Source organism: Manis pentadactyla, chromosome 13 (genome assembly GCF_030020395.1).
Source record: "Manis pentadactyla isolate mManPen7 chromosome 13, mManPen7.hap1, whole genome shotgun sequence".
Taxonomy (NCBI): Eukaryota; Metazoa; Chordata; class Mammalia; order Pholidota; family Manidae; genus Manis; species Manis pentadactyla.
The window spans coordinates 87,936,661-87,957,146 of NC_080031.1; the positions used below are offsets into that span (position 1 = coordinate 87,936,661).

Sequence of the window (20,486 nt, forward strand, 5' to 3'; positions counted from 1 at the left end):
CAGCAAGTGTAGCCTGACTTGGAAAACTCATTTTAAATCTTTGTTTTATGAATTTATTTAGCATGAAAAAAGCAGTGTCGCTGATAAATGCAATAGATATAGGAAGATTTCCACGATTGCTCACCCGAATTCTTCAAAAACTTCATCTGAAGGTTTGTATTTCACATTTCTGTAGCTTACAATAGTTTCTCATGTTTCCACTGAAACTCTGTGTTTCTACTTGAAGAACATTTTGCTATGTATAATATTCCACAGTGTGTCCTCAGGAACACTGGGTCTCTAAAATGTTTGATAATATGTCATGTTCAAAAGTTTGGGAAACTCTGTCTTCATTAAAGTTAATTTTTTTCATTATGGAACTTTCAAAGTACGTTTTATGGTAACGCTTATAGTAAATACGGTGTGCAAAACTTTCCAAATGTGTTTGACCATGGAACTGTTTTATCATGGCATATATTTTGGGACTGAGGGGAACATACTTTGGAAAAATTCTGATGCATGATTTCATTCATAGAATCTTTCTTTTTTACTTTTATTGCAAAGGTGTGGTTATTTTGGACATACTGATGTTTAATAATCACGGTGTGGTCACCAATCTAAGTTAACTTCTTTATCAGCTTATAAAAATTTAATTCCATCTAATATATGTTTATGGAGCACCTGCTAACTGCTCTACCTGGTGCTGGGCATCATCATTAAATCAGGACCTGGACTCTTTCCTCTTTTTCTTTTCTGTTAAGGGGCCTGTCCCAAAGCCCTACCCTTTCTCCCTCCGAGGTGTCTCTCAAATCCAAGTTCTGTTTACATTCCTAGTTCAGATCCTTATTATCTCTCCCTTGGACTACAATAATTACCTTCACATGGTTATCTCTGTCTATAGTCTTCACCCTTCCTATTGCTTCTTCATAATGCTATTCCATTTATCTTTTTAACTATTTTTTCCAAAAAGTATAAGAGTTGATCATAGCTTTTTAGTGTTCAAAGCCGTCAGTGACTTTCCACTGCCCCATGAGAAAAAGTTCAAAATCCTTGATACTGAATTCATTATAATAATAGTATAATATTCTCTATTCTCTATTCTCTCCACTTTGCTAGTGCTCCAGTCATATTGGACTGTTTTTTACTAGAATGTAACATGAACTTTTAAAATTATGCATCCATGTGTGTAACTAATTTCTTACCTGCAGTGTCTTTCTTCAACTACTGTAGTAAATAAACTACTCATCCTTCAAGGATTTCAAAATCTCACTCAGCAGTTTGTTCTCTCTTCTGTGCTTCTGAAATAGTTGGTTCATTCTCATCAGACTTCAGTACTTCATCGCAAGTATTTGTCTCATGATAACAGTCTTCTTCTGACCTTTAATACCTGGAGTATCATGTCTTATTCATATTTTTATTTCCTGTACCTAATACATTGATACTTACACAGTCAGCCCTCAATAAGTGTTCTTGGAGTTAATTGTTTTCCTTGCATGGGAAACACAGAATAAATGTAGGTCCTCAAAATTCTGTCTGTAAGGAATTTGTGATGTAGGTGGAGAAATAGGAACAACCCCCACAGTAGTAACAGCTACATTTTGCTGTATTTGTTGTTCACAGTTGCACAGCTCCTTCTGTGACTGGTACTCTTCTAATGACTTTGTATTAACTCATTTTGTCCTTATAACATTTAGGAAATAGGTACTATTGTCATCCTTATTTTATCCGTGAAGAAACTGAGATAGAGACTAGCTAAGTAATTTGTCCGAGGTCACACAGCTAGCTAATAAGGCAGTCTGATTCCAGAATCCATCCCTTCAACCAAGTACCATAAACCTCAGGGAAGTGTACAGAATAGTGTATCCGTCAGTCTACAAGTGAGTGATGCCGGCAATCACTACAGTTCTGCTTTGATTTCCCTGAGCTGTTGGCTGCCTTTTTGAACATATAAAACAAGATGGGACAAAAAAATCTTCTTACATAGATCTTCTGGTGTTCAAACTGAGGGCAGATGGAACATTTGGAGGAAAACTGTGATGTGTAGTTTGTCTTTGATCCTCTCAGTTACCTCTGGAGTTGAGAGTAAGTTAATATCTAAGAGTAAGTGAGTGGTCAGATCATTCCACAGAAGCAGTTGCCATCAGAGGCAGGGGAGTGGGGATGAGGAGGTGTGGTAGTTGAGATCTGAAGTTCTTGAGGACAGAAACATATGTATGTGATTACTTGCCTGCTAAGAAGCAAAGTCAGGAAAGGTGCAATTTTTTTTTTGGACAGTTTCCTGTTGTGACAAGGGCTCTTATCAAATGAAGTCTGCAGCGGCATTCAGGGTCTGCCAGCTCTGTTTTATGTACTCTTGGTCTGTCAAGTTAGCCTTTGCCTTGTACAAGCAGAGCCCGTAGAACAGTGTAATCTGATGCAGGAGATTGGGGAAGAGGTTTTTGGATTTGGTTGCTATCCTAAATGTTATCAGCCTGACACTTTGATTTTCCCAAGTTTTAGCTACTTACGGGCAGAGGATATCTGTTTTTGTCCAGATGGTTTGTTGGAATTCCTAGTAGCAATACACACGGGTACACTAAGCTTTGATAGAGAATGTGGGCGTGTCTCAGTCCCATCATGTCTCAGCCATTTTCCTGGCCCATCTTAGCATATAGAAACATCGTAGAATTTAGAGTTTCACAGTGTACAGAGGATGCTGCTGGCATTTACTGCCCAAGAACTTTAAGTGTCTTGCAATATGCAAGATTGTCCTGTACAGGTCCCATCCAGCAGGCTGGTAGAGTCTGCACTGGGAAACAATGAGGGAAGGCAGACTAACTTCTGTAGCTGGGAATTTAGATATGAAATTATGGCTTCTGAGTGTCCGAAATAGCTGTCATAACTCATAAAATTAAAAACTCACCTATACTTTTCTTCAGTCTCTGTTGGAGAGACTTTGAAGCCCTCACCCAGATCCTGTTGCCGTAACTGCTCCATGTCTGAGAGAGCAGCTATCTGGATTCCTGGCCTCGGCAGATTAGCAACAGCAAATGGGGGGATTGAAGGTGTTGCTGTGATGGGGCCTGCATGCAGGTAGTTTCAAGAATTCACTGCTGATTGTGGAATAAAAAGTAAGAATTATGAAAATCAGATGCAAGACATACAAAAGCACAGAAACCTGATGGTTGTTTCTGAAGTGAAAAACCATCAGTGTAGGAGTTCTTTAGGGTACTGTAGCACAGACCTCTGATGCTCACAGCTAGAACCTGATGCAACACAAAAAATTAATCTTATATACCTTGTAAAAGTCTAGAATGGGTGCTTTACACCTTGGAAAGATTGCTTTCAAAGTTTACAAGCTACTTGATAGTTTCATTTGTGTCTACCTGTGTATTCTCCCCATTGTGACAGAGAAGTCTCATATTGACGTAAAGGACAGTCCCAGGTGTGAACCCCAGCATGTAGAAATGCCTGAGGATTTTGTTGGTTGTTACAGCGTGTGACCTTCTGTCACTGTTGGAGCAGAATGTTGAATATGTGTTTGGAACTTTGGTTTATAGCTGTGCTCTCCATATTTTGTAGTGGCTCCAACCCATCTGTGTCTCCACTCTGACCCACCCCACTCCAGATGCTAGGGCCACGGGCTGGGGGCCAGGACAGGGGCGATCCTGTTAGAAGGCGCTGGAGCCAGTTTGCAAAGCAGCATACTGGCATTGAATGCCTTGGGGTTTATATGTCTTACAATGTGCAGGACTCTCTTGCACAAAAAAGAACTGGCCCCACCTATATGGACAGCAAAGAAAAGGGCAGCTTATCTCAGGAAATGCATTTATCTTGTAGTTAATATAAGGTGGAGGGTTCCTTACAGTAAATGCCAGCAGCATCCTCTGTATACTTGTAACTTAAGCACTTTTAAGTTACTGTGTACGCAGAGCACTCGTACTGTGTTTCTTCCATTGTGGTGTTTGCAGGGTGTGTATGACTGTGTGAGGCAGAGCTTGGACTCTGGACCATAGGCCCTTCTGTCTCAAAATCTGTGCGCTGAGTTTTTAAACCTAATTGCCTTCATAATTATTTAGATGATATATAGAATAGAGGGCCTCTATTATTTTCTGAGAAATGTGACCTGATTTCAACTGTATGTGGAATTGAGAGTAGTTCACTCACCATGTATGTTAAGGAAATGAGTTCTTCTTTGGGGGAAAAAAATGGAAAGTTGGAAGAATGGATTTTTAATTTGCTTTTTTTGTGTGTGCCCTTAAAGTCCAAAATACTTAGGGTCCTTAAATTTAGCATTTTAATACTATATTTTAAAATTTCACAGAAAGTTTATGAATAAATTTTTGTTTTTAGACATTTAAACAGTATGGACAGGCTGAAGTGCTCCCTTGGTTAACTCTTGCCCCTCCTTTCATTTTAATTCTCTCTTGTATTAGTTATCTTTTGCTGAATTACAAATCACTCCCAGAAAAACTAAGCAGCTTAAAACTCCGGTAAACATTTATTATCTCTCACGGTTTCTGCAGGTCAAAAATTTAGGAGTGACTTGGCTGGGTGGCTCTGGGTGGTTCTTGTGAAATAGCTGTTCGATGTTGGTTAGGGCTGCTGCTATCTGAAGGCTTGGCTGCGGTTGCAAGATTTCCTCCCGGTACGGCCAGATGGTGGCAGCAGTTGGTAGGAGGCCTCAGTTCCTTGCCACACAGTCTTTCCTTCTGGCATGGAGATTGGCTTCTACCAGAATGAGTGATCCAAGACAGGGTGGTGCTGTCCTTCTTAGGACCTAGCCTCGCATATCTCGTAGCTTCACTTCCACTTTATTCTGCTTGTTAGAAGTAAGTCACTAAGTCTGGGTCACGTTCAAGGGAAAGGAAATTGGGTGCCATATCTCGATGGGACTGTGTTAAAGGATTTCTGGACATCATAAAACCACCACACCTCCCTACAGGTAGCCTTTGCTATCAGTTTGATTTTTATTTTTCCAGACCTTTTCCCATGTATTGATAAATACATATATTAATAAATGCACATACCCATAGAAGTGTGTAGTTTGTCTATGTGTGTTTATAGAAGTGGTATCATACTATATATATTGTTCTATTATTTACCTTTTTCACTTACCACTTTTATCCAGGATCTTACCATGTCAATCCATATAGCACCACTTTATTCGTTTTATGTGTTGTGTTGTCTTTCTGCCTGTGTATATATGTTTATGGCATATACTCTTTAAATATATAAAAGAACATAAACATCTACTTTCCATTTTAAAATTGAAGTTTCTTGGACACGTATGCTTTAATTCTATAATCCTGGGCCTTAATTTTCTCCCACTGAGAGGATTAAAAAGAATGTATCTCTTTTACCTGCTCTTTAACTCCCAGATATGTGTGAGTTGCTTTTGGTAGATAGAAGTTAAACTGCTGCTGTTTGGAAGAGGTAGAGGGACCTGCATTTAGTATTTACCTGTCTAGGGTCACTGTTGGAGCAGGATGTTGACTACGTGTTTGGAACTTTGGTTTATAGCTATGCTCTCCATTTGCTGCTCTGATCACGTATTTGAAGGGTGCATGCTTGATGTACCAGTGGGTGGGATGAGATAATGTTTCCTTCCTTGCCCCTTTTCACTCCAAACCACCTTAAGATAATGGCCTTTTTTTTTTCGCTCTTCTTTTTAAAAAATATCTCACTTTCTTGTACATATTGGGGACACTGAAGTTTATTACAGGCTCAATCACTTTTTATTTTGCCAAACAGCTTATCTGGTGTATAGTTAAAGAAATCAGATTGACCAAGTTGGAAGTTAAATTGTAAATATCTATCGAATTTAAGGCAACATGTGGTGCAGTGATTATACATAAATAATACTGTTACATTCCTCATACTGATAAAATCTGGAAGTATAGGCGATTGTTTCAAAAAGATGTATGGTACTCTCAAAAATTCTGGAACTTTGAAATTAAAACATTGCTCTTACGGTAAGTGATTGGCATTTTTGCCAAACTGGGGTCATGCTTTTGTCAGTCATAACAGGTAGTAGAGCCTGGGAGTTCTGGTGTCTCTCCTCCAGAAAAGCAAGAAGAGGCCAGCGTGGAGTTCTAATGCTGCTTCAGTTGAGCAGCTGTAGTTGCCCAGCACCCTGAGCTGTCAAGGCCGGACTTGTGGAACTTCTGAAATGTCTCTGTGTTGTTGTGGGGCAGAGGCAGCAGCCGAGAAAGTTCTGTTTAGTAGATGTGGATAAAGTATTTATTTTTATTTAAGAGTGTACATTTTCATACTCGATGAATCAGTATCTTTAGAGCAAGGAGATTATTTTGGAAATTAAAGAAAGGAGACTAACCAGAGGTTATATGCAGATGGCTGGCTTCTTTTTTTCATGTATTGCTTATAAAAGTAATGTGTGTTGTGTAAGTTTTGGAAAATATATATTAAAATTATAAAAACAATTAGATTTCCTGCTTTATGTATGGTTTTATAATAACCATTCCTTTTGTGGAACCCACCAAATGGGAATTATTTGAATGATCAGTTGTTTTTATGTATCTTTTGAACTAGAATATAGTGAAGACATGAATTGTCTGTGTAGCACATAATAAATACTCAGTAATATTTTTGATGAAGATGGAAATTACTATTAACTATTAACATTTTGGGGTTTTACCGTCTAGTATTTTTTTTTCGAAATGTCCATTTGTTATTGGTATTTACTGTTATTTTCCACCTCCTGTAATCATAGAACTTAAAATACTGTTTTTTTAAAGTTGGCCAGATACTTATTTGGCAATACCCAGATAGTGAACTCTACTATGATTTTGAGATATTGAAATTTATAAACACATCAGTTTCACCATGGATTCACTTTTATTTTGAAGTTCTCATTCCATATGTGAATAAATGAATCTTGTGTCATATATCTGAGGTTTGAGTACCTGAATATGTGCTAATAGATTGCTTTTTGTGTTTTAGGCTGAGAATAGTTTCAGTGAAGAAGAGGAAGAAAAACTTCAAGCTGCATTTTCTCTAGAAAAACAGGATCTTCACCTAGTTCTTGAAACAATATCATTCATTTTAGAGCAGGTATTTTTATTGCCCCAAACTTTCCAACTGTGGTTTGCTTACTACATGTTTGTATTGCTATGATAGCTATAATATTTTTTTGAAAGTGTGCAGATGGAAGGTGTTACTGCATTTTAATTAAGAATTTCAATGTAGTAAACAAATACTTGAATGTATGATTTGTTTCCATGGTATTGTATTCTACAGAACAATCTTAATGTTGAGTAGCGTGAGTAGAGTATTGAATCAAGACTTGAGTGACCTGAGACCAGTATAAAAGATTTTCATTCATGGTTTCTTGGTATATTAATTTGGAAAAATGTAACATTTCAGAAATTTAATAAGTGATTTTGGGGATTTATTTGACTAGGATGATAAATAAAATATTTAGAAAAATAGTAGTTGTCAAAGGACCTTTTATTATACTGTTTCTTCCTACTGAATTTATTTCTGCATCCCTCCTTTGAACCTAAATTCAGTTCATTGTTTAAATATCCTTCCAGTCATGTCTCTTCCCACTGTGACCTTGACCCCTTATACTTGTAGTCTTCCCCTAACTTGAATTCTTTTATCCTTGGTTCATCAAAAGAAGGCACGCTGTTAGTCTTTGATTATTTCATGTGTGCCTGTAGGCCTCCCTTTAATTTGTTGGGTGCCAGGATCATATTTTTGTGCATCCTATGTAAACCTAACACATTGCTGGGCTTAAAATAGATTCTTGATAAATTCCTGTTGATTGATTAAATAGAATACTTGTGAAATAAAAATTTAAACAATGTTGTAGGTTCAGGAACATTCTAGTGAACAGATACTATTAGGAGGACAAGCTGCCAGGCATCTACTATATACAGCCTTTTTCAGATTACAGATCATAAAGATGACTAAGGTGGTCCCCTTCAGTAGAAGAAAAGGATAGTAGAATAGGACTGAGCAGCATGGGATTTATGAGAAAGTTGTTCCAAAATAATGTAAGAAATATAATAGGTGTCATTGATAAAGTTTTTAATAATTTTTTATTGTATGTTACCTAGGAAGTTGGTAGATGAAGGTAGTTTTGAAAAATGCTTCTTGGAAAAATTTGGTTAGTAGGGAAATAAAACCATTGTACATGTCTTTGAAATAATTAAGTGAAATAAGGAAATGAAATTTTAATTAGGGTGCTATTTACATAACTCAAGCATAAAAGAAGTTTTTCCATTAAGTGGATATAGGATTACTTAAACCACAGACAGCAAAAATGGAAAAGCTCAGCCTGAATAATTTAGACCATTTAATCCTGAATCTTCTAGCCCTTGGTTATATATATTATTATTATTTTTAAAATAATCAGAAATGTCCGCAGTAGAAGTATTAAGTATTGTCTTAATTTAGATCATTTAAAAATAATTTTGTATTTGATTATGGCTCAAGGTCTCTGTGAATATTAGGGATATATGTAATTTTTTTTTCTCTTTAATAGGCAGTATATCATAATGTGAAGCCAGCAGCTTTGCAGCAGCAGTTAGAGAACATTCACCTTGAAGAAGACAAAGCAGAAGCATTTGTCAGTGCGTGGTCTTCTATGGGTCAAGAAACAGTTGAAAAATTTAGGCAGAGGATTCTTGCTCCCTACAAGGTATAGGAATACTACTCCCCAGATATTTTTCAAGAGTAGGGCATGAATTGCTATACCTGAAGAGTTTTTAAGGTGGTAATGTATTGTAGAGAGGTAGAGTCAGGCAAAGGAAAGTGTGTGTGTGTGTGTATATATATATATGAAATGGTCCTTTAAAATTATTTCCATATATATATGTGTGTGTGTATGTATGTGTTTATGTATATATACATATGTATGTACTACCACAGTGTGATTTAATTTTAATTGCCAGTTTGAAATATGCTTCTATATCTTAAGACTAGGAATGAGATAGTCTTTTGTTTTTTTTTCCTGAGTCCTTGGGCAGAGTTGGATTTTCTTTTAACTGTGTACTCAAGGATAAAACTTACTCTGATTTTTACCAAGTCACGTAATTATTCATTTTTATGTATCTGTCTTAGTGCCTAAGAGAATGCCTTGCATGCAGAAAGTACTCAGTATTTGTTCAGTAGCAAATAGTGAACTTTGGGAAAATAAAATAACAGCAGTGTCACAAAGCTCTTTCATAACCTTTAGACACTATTAATGGAGGTTAAGGTGATCATACTGATTTTTCCATTTTTTCTATTAATATGTTATATTACATATTTGATTATCAGATTTTCAACCAACTTTGTATTCCTGGAATAAATTTCACTAGGTTGTAATGTACAAGTTCTTCTTATATATTTCTGTATTTGATCATAATATTTTGTAAAAGATTTTTCCATCTATCTTCATGAGGAATATTGGTCTACAGTTTTCTTGATGTCTTTGGTGGTATCAGGGTAATAACTGGCCTCATAGATGAGTTGACATGTGTTCCCCCTCTTCTGTTTTCTGGAAGCATTTGTGAAGGATTCGTATTATTTTGCATTTTCGTCGGCATTGGATGCATGTTCCAGTGGTTCCAAATCCTCGTCAGCACTTGCTGTTGTCAGTTGTTTTTATTAAAACTATTCCAATAGATTTGTAGAAGCATATTGTACTTTTAATTTGCATTTCCCTAATACAAATTATGTTGATGATCTTTTTTATGTACTTAACTTGCTTCCATACATCTTCCTTGGTGAAGTGTCTGTTCAGATCTTCTGCCTAACTCTATTTCTATATTGTGACAGATAAAGAAGTCCCATTACAGTAATATAAAGAACAATTACAGGTGTAAATACCAGCATATAGAAATACATAGGTATTTTTTTGATGGTTACAGTTTATGGAGATGTTTGTTTTTCTACTGTTTTGTGAGTTCTTTTTATATTCTAGATATAAGTCCTTTGTCAGATTTGTGATTTGCAGTTATTTTCTCCTAGTCTATAGCTTCCCTTTTCACTTTTTTAACTCTTTTGAAGAGTAAAAGCTTTTAATTCTGAAGTTTAATGTATCATTTTCCTTCTATTGATCCTGCTCTGCTTTTGTATCTGAGAAATTGTAGCCTAATGCAGTGTCACAAAGATACTCTTTTCTTAGTGTTTTAGAGGTTTATGTTTTACATTTAGGTCTAAGATCCAATTTGAGTTAATTTTGGGTAAGGCAAAAGGTGCAGATCAAAGTTCTTTTTTTCTGCATGTGGATATTCATTTGTTCCAGCATAATTTGTTGATAACATGCATTTGTCACTAAATTGCCTCAGCCTCCTTATCAAAAATCATTTGACATATTTGTGTGGATCTTTTCCTAGACTATCTGTTTGGGTCCATTGACCTATTTGTCTGTATTTATGCCAATATCTCTATGCCAATATCACACCGCCTTAATTACTGTAGCTTTGTAGTATTTTTTCTTTATCTATAAAAAGTCCTGATATTTTGATTATGTTTAATTAGTAGGTGACTTCATAGAGAAATGACTTCTTAACAGTATTGAATTTATTTCTCCACTTATGAAAGTCTTCTTTGATTTCTTATATCAGTGTTTGTTATTTTTCAGCATACAAATCCTGTTATTTCAGGATATAGATCTGCACATATTTTATTGGATTTGTGCCTAAGTATTTCATAGTTTTGGAGTTGTTGTAAACAGTTCTGTTTTTAAAATTTTGGTTTCCAGTTTATTGCTAGTATACAGAAACACAATTGTGTATGTTGACTGTCTATGGTCTTGGTAAACTCACTAATTAGTTGTAGCATTTTTTTGTGTGTGTGTGGATTCCTTGTGACTATCTTTGTAGAAAGGTTGTCCATGAATAGACAGTTTTATTTCTTGTTTTCCAGTCTGTTCAGCTTTTATTTGCTTTTCTTGCCTATTGCACTAAGTAGCACTTAGTATGATGTTGAATGGGAGTGGTAAATCCAGACAGCCTGCCTTGTTCCCACCTTTAGAGAGGAAACTTTAAGTCTCTCATCATTAAGTAGGATGTTAATTGTGGGTTTTTAGAAAATGCCTCTTTTTTGTTTTCATTTCTCTCTGTTCTTTTTCAGTTCAGCATTCTAAGAGCTCTCAAGTGTTCCCCACATTATTGCTACATTTTTCATCATTTTAATTGTCCCTTTTTCTGCATCCTATACAGATTTTGATTTCCATTTTGTATCCCTGGAATTTTCTTCTTTCAACTATCTCCATTAAAAAAAAACATCTCTCTTTGCCTTTTAATATTTGCTTTTCTGTTTATATAACTTCTGTTTTATAGGGTCCATCTTTGTTGCTTTTATACATGTATAGTATACTTGTACAGTTAAAAGTAGTTTTTTCTCTGCTTCTAATAGTAAGTCATTTTTCAGGGTCTTCCAGATGATAGTTTCCTTCTTTTTTTAAAGTAAGATTTCTTCTCCTTATTATGTTGCATTATGTTAACTTCTGTTTAAGATGTGATTTAATCACTTGCCATAAAAAATACGTAAAAAAGAAGTTGAAAGGACATGATTAATTGTACAGTAGCCCCTCGAATGTAGGAAATTAATCTTTTGCCAGCACAGAATATATGAGGATAGCTGACTCCTTATTTTAATGCCTTAAATGCTTAATTAAGATAATATAATAACAACAGATGTTTCTCTTATACTTATTGTGGACTAAATGCCATACTAATTGCTATCTTGAAAAAATAAAATTGAGGCTTAGAATGATTAAATAATTGGTCCATGGTCATGCAGCTAAGTGGCAGAGTTGGGATTTGACCCAAGTAGTACACTTCTAAGCCATTATGCTATACCCACCTAGATGTTAGCTACAGAATTTTCGGTGTCAGGCATTATCAGGGTGGTTTACACAGTTGTATGTGTATGTTTCATGTATTTGAAAAGGAAGGAAATACAACTTGAGGAAGTATAAAGCCCAAGTGTTCCATGGGATAAGCTGAGGTGGAAATCATCTGTTCCTTTTGCCATTTTCCCTTTATGTCTTACTGCTTACCTCTGGAAGCTATAAAATTATCTTCTTTTTTTGCCCTGATAACTATTTAGGATGTGGTGACTAAAACAGGCATGCATGGAAATAGATCTTATCATTTAAATTACAACAAAAATATATGGCAGTGACTTAATGAAAAAAGGTGTATTTACAATGTGTGCTGTTTTGTGGTAATTTAGGGGCTCATTCACACCAACTGTTTGCACTGCTTGCAGTGGATGGAGCCTCTATCTGTGGGTGATAATTCTAAATTCAAAGAGAGTCAAATTCAAATAAATAATAAATTAAATCAGAAGATGCTTATTTTTAAAAACACCTCTTTGTCTTCTATTATTTAGATCTAATAAGTGACAGCAGATTGAAAATTAATCGTAATGAAAGCTTTTTGTAGGATATGATTGAGGGGATTTAAAAATTTTATCCTTTCTCATTTTTTAAAAATACACTTTATCTTAACCTCTTTGGAGACTTGAGACTGAAATGTTACTACCACTTATTGGAAGTTGTATTCTTTTTTTTTTTTTTTGAGAGGGCATCTCTCATATTTATGGATCAAATGGTTGTTAACAACAATAAAATTCTGTATAGAGGACTCAATGCACAATCATTAATCAACCCCAAGCCTAATTCTCAACAGTCTCCAATCTTCTGAAGCATAACGAACAAGTTCTTACATGGTGAACAAGTTCTTACATAGTGAATAAGTTCTTACATGGTGAACAGTGCAAGGGCAGTCATCACAGAAACTTTCAGTTTTGATCATGCATCATGAACTACAAAAAATCAGGTCAACTATGATTATTTGTTTGATTTTTATACTTGATTTAAATGTGAATCCCATATTTCTCCCTTATTATTATTATTATTACTAATAAAATGCTGAAGTGGTAGGTAGATGCAAGATAAAGGTAGAAAACATAATTTAGTGCTGTAAGAGGGCAAATGTAGATGATCAGGTGTGTGCCTATAGACTAAGTATTAATCCAAGCTAGACAAGGACAACAAAACATCCACGGATGCAGAAGATTTCTCTCAAAACGGGGGGGTGAGGTTCTAAGCCTCACCTCTGTTGATCCCCAATTTCTCACCTGTTGGCCCCCCTGCGACTGTGCCTGTCTTAGGTTGTTCCTCCCTTGAGGAATCTTACCCATCTCTGGCTAACCAGTCATCTTCTGGGGCCATACAGGGAAATGTAAAGTTGGTAAGTGAGAGAGAAGCAATATTGTTTGAAAAGGTAGGTTAGCTTTTTACTTCTTTGCAGATTTATGCCCTGTGGCTTCTATGCCCAGTATTTGTCTTGAGGTATCTTTACCACTTGGAAGAATTATGATAATCGGTAATTTCAACATGAGGCACAAATTCTACTAAAGGGTTGTAATTAGGAAGGAAGAAGAAAAGCTATAGGAGTAGCAGACGGAAGCAAACATGGAAGATTGATTATTTCTTTGACATATCTTCTTGTAGAGTAATTTAAGCATGTATAAGTTTTAAACTACTAATTAATTGCGTACACACATTAAAATAATAGGAATACAACTACATAACAAAAGCAGACCTACAATTACCAGCCATATCCAGTGAAACCAAAAAACCAGTTAGGCACCCTAGGCATTTGTGAAAACTTATCAATGAGATGATGGATATTGTCTAACTGAATTTGAATAGTTTGAGAAAAATCAGACAAATTAAAACAACACATTCCTGGGAACTGTTCACATCTCATATGTTCTTTTAACATAGATAGTCTATAGTCACATGATTTTGGAGCGCTGCAACTTGCACTTCTCCTAATTCTTGGTTGAGTTCTGACAGTATAGATCCAGTCAAATTTGTTGTTTTACTGTATGCACAGAGCAGCCTAGATATCTCCTTCTTCATTCCAATGGCAAGTCCAGGAACTGGTGAGATGAATGCAGCTACAACTGCAACAGGGCCAGGATCGTTGTTGAAGTTTTTTGATGATCATCTTCTAGAATGACTCTTCCTGAGGATGTTGATGTTGGAAGTTCTTCTTCATATCGTATCATAATTCGTTTTCTGGGTAGCCAAATTAGGCTTTGATCCTCTGTATAAACACAAACAAACCCTTTGCCCGCACTTTGATATGACCTTTATACCATTGTGAAGAACTTATTGGAGATCACCACACAGGAACTGCTTTTTTTTTTTTAAGAGAAAGGAATATTATCAAAAAAATATACTTCCATAGCTGATCATCTGACACCCTTTAAATAATCAAAATTAAGGATATGTACAGCATGTATTAATCGTTGATTTGCAGTTAGTTTTATCCTATCAGGGAGTAATCCCCCTTTCTCTCTCTCTTTTTTTTTTTGTTATCATTAATCTACAATTACATGAAGAATATTTTGTTTACTAGGCTCTCCCCTATACCAGGTTCCCCCCACAAACCCCATTACAGTCACTGTCCATCAGCATAGCAAAATGTTTTAGAATCACTACTTGTCTTCTCTGTGTTGCACAGCCGTCCCCTTTCTCCCACCCCCCCATTATGCATGCTAATCATAATACCCCCTTTCTTCTTCCCCCCCTTATCCCTCCCTACCCACCCATCCTCCCCAGTCCCTTTCCCTTTGTTACCTGTTAGTCCATTCTTGGGTTCTGTGCTTCTGCTGCTGTTTTGTTCCTTCAGTTTTTCCTTCTTATACTCCACAGATGAGTGAAATCATTTGGTATTTCTCTTTTTCCGCTTGGCTTATTTCACTGAGCGTAATACCCTCTAGCTCCATCCATGTTGTTGCAAATGGTAGGAATTGTTTTCTTCTTATGGCTGAATAAAATTCCATTGTGTATATGTACCACATCTTCTTTATCCATTCATTTACTGATGGACACTTAGGTTGCTTCCAATTTTTGGCTATTGTAAATAGTGCTGCAATAAACATAGGGGTGCATCTGTCTTTTTCAAACTTGAGTGCTGCATTCTTAGGGTAAATTCCTAGGAGTGGAATTCCTGGGTCAAATGGTATTTCTATTTTGAGCATTTTGAGGAACCTCCATACTGCTTTCCACAGTGGTTGAACTAATTTACATTCCCACCAGCAGTGTAGGAGGGTTCCCCTTTCTCCACATCCTTGCCAACATTTTTTGTTGTTTGTCTTTTGGATAGTAGCCATCCTTACTGGTGTGAGGTGATACCTCATTGTGGTTTTAATTTGCAATTCTCTGATAATTAGCGATGTGGAGCATCTTTTCATGTGTCTGTTGGCCATCTGCATTTCTTTTTTGGAGAACTGTCTGTTCATTTCCTCTGCCCATTTTTTAATTGGATTATTTGTTTTTTGTTTGTTGAGGTGGGTGAGCTCTTTATATATTTTGGATGTCAAGCCTTTATCGGATCTGTCATTTACAAATATATTCTCCCATACTGTAGGGTACCTTTTTGTTCTATTGATGGTGTCTTTTGCTGTACAGAAGCTTTTTAGCTTAATATAGTCCCACTTGTTCATTTTTGCTTTTGTTTTCCTTGCCCGGGGAGATATGTTCAAGAAGAGGTCACTCATGTTTATGTCTAAGAGGTTTTTGCCTATTTTTTCTTCCAAGAGTTTAATGGTTTCATGACTTACATTCAGGTCTTTGACCCATTTTGAGTTTACTTTTGTATATGGGGTTAGACAATGGTCCAGTTTCATTCTCTTACATGTAGCTGTCCAGTTTTGCCAGCACCATCTGTTGAAGAGACTGTCATTTCCCCATTGTATGTCCATGGCTCCTTTATCAAATATTATTTGACCATATGTGTTTAGGTTAATGTCTGGAGTCTCCAATCTGTTCCACTGGTGTGTGGCTCTGCTCTTGTGCCAGTACCAAATTGTCTTGATTACTATGGCTTTGTAGTAGAGCTTAAAGTTTGGGAGTGAGATCCCCCCCCCACCCCCACTTTATTCTTCTTTCTCAGGATTGCTTTGGCTATTCGGGTTCTTTGGTGTTTCCATATGAATTTTTGAACCATTTGTTCCAGTTCGTTGAAGAATGTTGCTGGTAATTTGATAGGGATTGCATCGAATCTGTATATTGCTTTGGACAGGATGGCCATTTTGATGATATTAATTCTTCCTAGCCACGAGCATGGGATGAGTTTCCATTTGTTAGTGTCCCCTTTAATTTCTTTTAAGAGTGACTTGTAGTTTTCAGGGTATAGGTCTTTCACTTCTTTGGTTAGGTTTATTCCTAGGTATTTTATTCTTTTTGATGCAATTGTGAATGGAGTTGTTTTCCTGATTTCTCTTTCTATTCGTTCATTGTTAGTGTATAGGAAAGCCACAGATTTCTGTGTGTTAATTTTGTATCCTGCAACTTTGCTGTATTCCAGTATCAGTTCTAGTAGTTTTGGAGTGGAGTCTTTAGGGTTTTTTATGTACAATATCATGTCATCTGCAAATAGTGACAGTTTAACTTCTTCTTTACCAATCTGAATTCCTTGTATTTCTTTGTTTTGTCTGATTGCTTTGGCTAGGACCTCCAGTACTATCTATGTTAAATAACAGTGGGGAGAGTGGGCATCCCTGTCTTGTTTCCGATCTCAGAGGAAAAGCTTTCAGCTTCTCGCTGTTCAGTATAATGTTGGCTGTGGGTTTATCATATATGGCCTTTATTATGTTGAGGTACTTGCCCTCTATTCCCATTTTGCTGAGAGTTTTTTTCATGAATGGATGTTGAATTTTGTCGAATGCTTTTTCAGCATCTATGGAGATGATCATGTGGTTTTTGTCCTTCTTTTTGTTGATGTGGTGGATATGTTGATGGATTTTCAAATGTTGTACCATCCTTGCATCCCTGGGATGAATCCCACTTGGTCATGGTGTATGATCCTTTTGATATATTTTTGAATTCGGTCTGCTAATATTTTATTGAGTATTTTTGCATGTACATTCATCAGGGATATTGGTCTGTAATTTTCTTTATTGGTGGGGTCTTTGCCTGGTTTTGGTATTAGGGTGATGTTAGCTTCATAGAATGAGTTTGGGAGTATTCCCTCCTCCTCTATTTTTTGGAAAACTTTAAAGAGAATGGGTATTATGTCTTCTCTGTGTGTCTGATAACATTCCGAGGTAAATCTGTCTGGCCCGGAGGTTTTGTTCTTGGGTAGTTTTTTGATTACCATTTCAATTTCTTTGCTCGTAATTGGTTTGTTTAACTTTTGTCTTTCTTCCTTGGTCAGTCTTGGAAGGTTGTTTTTTTCTAGGAAGTTGTCCATTTCTTCTAGGTTTTCCAGCTTGTTGGCATATAGGTTTTCATAGTAGTTTTTAATAATTCTTTGTATTTCTGTGGAGTCTGTCGTGATTTTTCCATTCTCATTTCTGATTCTGTTGATGTGTGTTGATTCTCTTTTTCTGTTAATAAGTTTGGCTAGAGGCTTATCTATTTTGTTTATTTTCTCAAAGAACCAACTCTTGGTTTCATTGATTTTTTTTTCTATTGTTTTATTCTTCTCAATTTTATTTATTTCTTCTCTGATCTTTATTATGTCCCTCCTTTGGCTGACTTTAGGCCTCATTTGTTCTTCTTTTTCCAGATTCGATAATTGTGGTGTTAGACTATTCATTTGGGATTGTTCTTCCTTCTTCAAGTGTGCCTGGATTGCTATATACTTTCCTCTTAAGACTGTTTTTGCTGCGTCCCACAGAAGTTGGGGCTTTGTGTTGTTGTTGTCATTTGTTTCCATATATTCCTTGATCTCTATTTTAATTTGTTCGTTGATCCATTGATTATTTAGGAGCATGTTGTTAAGCCTCCATGTGTTTGTGAGCCTTTTTGTTTTCTTTGTAGAATTGATTTCTAGTTTTATACCTTTGTGGTCTGAAAAGTTGGTTGGTAGAATTTCAATCTTTTGGAATTTACTGAGGCTCTTTTTGTGAGCTAGTATGTGGTCTAATCTGGAGAATGTTCCATGTGCACTTGAGAAGAATGTATATCCTGTTGCTTTTGGATGTAGAGTTCTATAGATGTTTATTACGTCCATCTGTTCTAGTGTGTTGTTCAGTGTCTCCATGTCCTTACTTATTTTCTGCCCAGTGGATCTATCCTTTGGGGTGAGTGGCATGTTGAAGTTTCCTAAAATGAATGCATTGCATTCTATTTCCCCCTTTAGTTCTGTTAATATTTGTTTCACATATGCTGGTGCTCCTGTGTTGGGTGCATATATATTTAGAATGGTTATATCCTCTGTTGGACTGAGCGCTTTATCATTATGTAATGTTTTTCTTTATCTCTTGTTACTTTCTTTTTTATGAAGTCTATTTTTCTGAAACTAGTACTGCAACCCTGCTTTCTTCTCTCTGTTGTTTGCCTGAAATATGTTTTTCCATCCCTTGACTTTTAGTCTGTGCATGTCTTTGGGTTTGAGGTGAGTTTCTTGTAAGCAGCATATAGATGGGTCTTGCTTTTTTATCCATTCTATTCCTGTGTGTCTTTTGATTGGTGCATTCAGTCCATTTACATTTAGGGTGACTATTGAAAGATATGTACTTATTGCCATTGCAGGCTTTAGATTCGTGGTTACCAAAGGTTACCAAAGGTTAGCCTCTTTAGTATCTTACTGCCTAACTTAGCTCGCTTATTGAGCTGTTACATCCACTTTCTGGGGATTCTTTTCTTCTCTCCCTTCTTATTCCTCTTCCTCCATTCTTTATATGTTGGTTGTTTTATTCTGTGCTCTTTCGTGTTTCCTTTAACTGCTTTTAGTGGGTAGTTGATTTTATTTTTTGCCTTTGGTTAGTATTTGGTTGGTCTGCTTTTTTTGCTGTGATTTTATTTTCTCTGGTGACATGTGTTTAGTGTTAGGAGTGTTCCCGTCTAGAACAGTCCCTCTAGAATACCCTGTAGAGGTGGTTTGTGGGAGGCAAATTCCCTCAACTTTTTCTTGTCTGGAAATTGTTTAATCCCTCCTTCATATTTAAATGATAGTCGTGCTGGATACAGTATCCTTGGTTCAAGGCCCTTCTGTTTCATTGCATTAAATGTATCATGCCATTCTCTTCTGGCCTGTAAGGTTTCTGTTGAGAAGTCTGATGATAGCCTGATGGGTTTTCCTTTATAGGTGACCATTTTCTCTCTAGCTGTCTTTAAAACTCTTTCCTTGTCCTTGATCTTTGCCATTTTAATTATTATGTGTCTTGGTGTTGTCCTCCTTGGGTCCTTTCTGTTGGGAGTTCTGTGTATTTCCGTGGTCTGTTTGATTATTTCCTCCCCCAGTTTGTGGAAGTTTTCAGCAATTATTTCTTCAAAGACACTTTCTATCCCTTTTTCTCTCTCTTCTTCTTCTGGTACCCCTATAATACAGATATTGTTCCTTTTGGATTGGTCACACAGTTCTCTTAATATTGTTTCATTCCTGGAGATCCTTTTATCTCTCTCTGTGTCAGCTTCTTTGCATTCCTGTTCTCTGGTTTCTTTTCCATCAATGGCCTCTTGCATCTTATCCATTCTGCTTATAAATCCTTCCAGAGATTGTTTCACTTCTGTAATCTCCTTCCGGACGTCTGTAATCTCCCTCCGGACTTCATCCCTTAGCTCTTGTATATTTCTCTGCATCTCCGTCAGCATGGTTATGATTTTTATTTTGAATTATTTTTCAGGAAGACTGGTTAGGTCTGTCTCCTTCTCAGGTGTTGAATCTGTTATCTTGATCTGCCAGAAATTTTGCCTTTTCATGGCGATAGAGATAGTTTGCAGAGCTGGCACGAGTGACAGCTGGAAGAACTCTCCTTCTTGTTGGTTTGTGGCCCTCCTCTCCTGGGAGAACAGCGACCTCTAGTGGCTTGTGCTGGGCAGCTGCACGGAGACAGGGTTTCTGCTTCCTGCCCGGCTGCTATGGAGTTTATCTCTGCTGTTGCTGTGGGCGTGGCCTGCCTCTGGCCGCTGCTCCAAAGTGGTGGAGCACGTTGGGGGGGAGCGCTGGGAGGCTATTTATCTCCGTGGGGGGCCTCCGTGCTCCCTGCTGCCCAGGGGGTTAGAGTGCCCAGAGTTCCCAAGATTCCCTGCTGCTGTACTAAGTGTCCGAGGACGCTTCCGTCTGGCTGTGGGTTCCCTGTCCCTTTAAGACTTCCAAAAAGCACTCGCTTTTCTGTGTCCCCAGGGTGCCGGCCTCAGGCACCTGCTCACCGGTCCTACTGTCCTATTTCCCTAGTATCCAGGACCCCACGCATGCACTGTGTCTGCACTCTGGCCCGGATGGCTGGGGCTGGGTGTTCGGCAGTCCTGGGCTCCGTCTCCCTCCCGCTCTGCCTGCTCTTCTCCCGCCGGGAGCTGAGGGGAGGGGCGCTCGGGTCCCTCAGGCCTGGGGCTTGTATCTTACCCCCTTCGCGAGGTGCTGGTTTCTCACAGGTGTAGATGTGGTCTGGATATTGTCCTGTGTCTCCTGGTATCTCTTCTAGGAAGAGTTGTCTTTGTTTTATTTTCATAAATATATGTGGTTTTGGGAGGAGATTTTCGCTGCTCTACTCACGCCACCATCTTGGCTCCACCCCCTGGAAGTTGTGTTCTTAGTGTG

At 37.2% G+C, this 20,486-nt stretch overlaps 1 protein-coding gene across 9 annotated transcripts in view; it reads left to right on the top strand.

Moving 5' to 3' along the window:
* COMMD10 (COMM domain containing 10) overlaps positions 1-20,486 on the top strand; it is a 185,700-nt gene that overhangs the window by 1,353 nt on the left and 163,861 nt on the right. For all 9 annotated transcript variants that reach the window (XM_036894603.2, XM_036894602.2, XM_036894604.2 and 6 more), the window contains exons 2-4: positions 62-152; positions 6,922-7,032; positions 8,471-8,626. In XM_036894603.2, the coding sequence (XP_036750498.2) occupies positions 62-152; positions 6,922-7,032; positions 8,471-8,626 (358 nt within the window). The remainder of the gene's footprint in view (positions 1-61; positions 153-6,921; positions 7,033-8,470; positions 8,627-20,486) is intronic.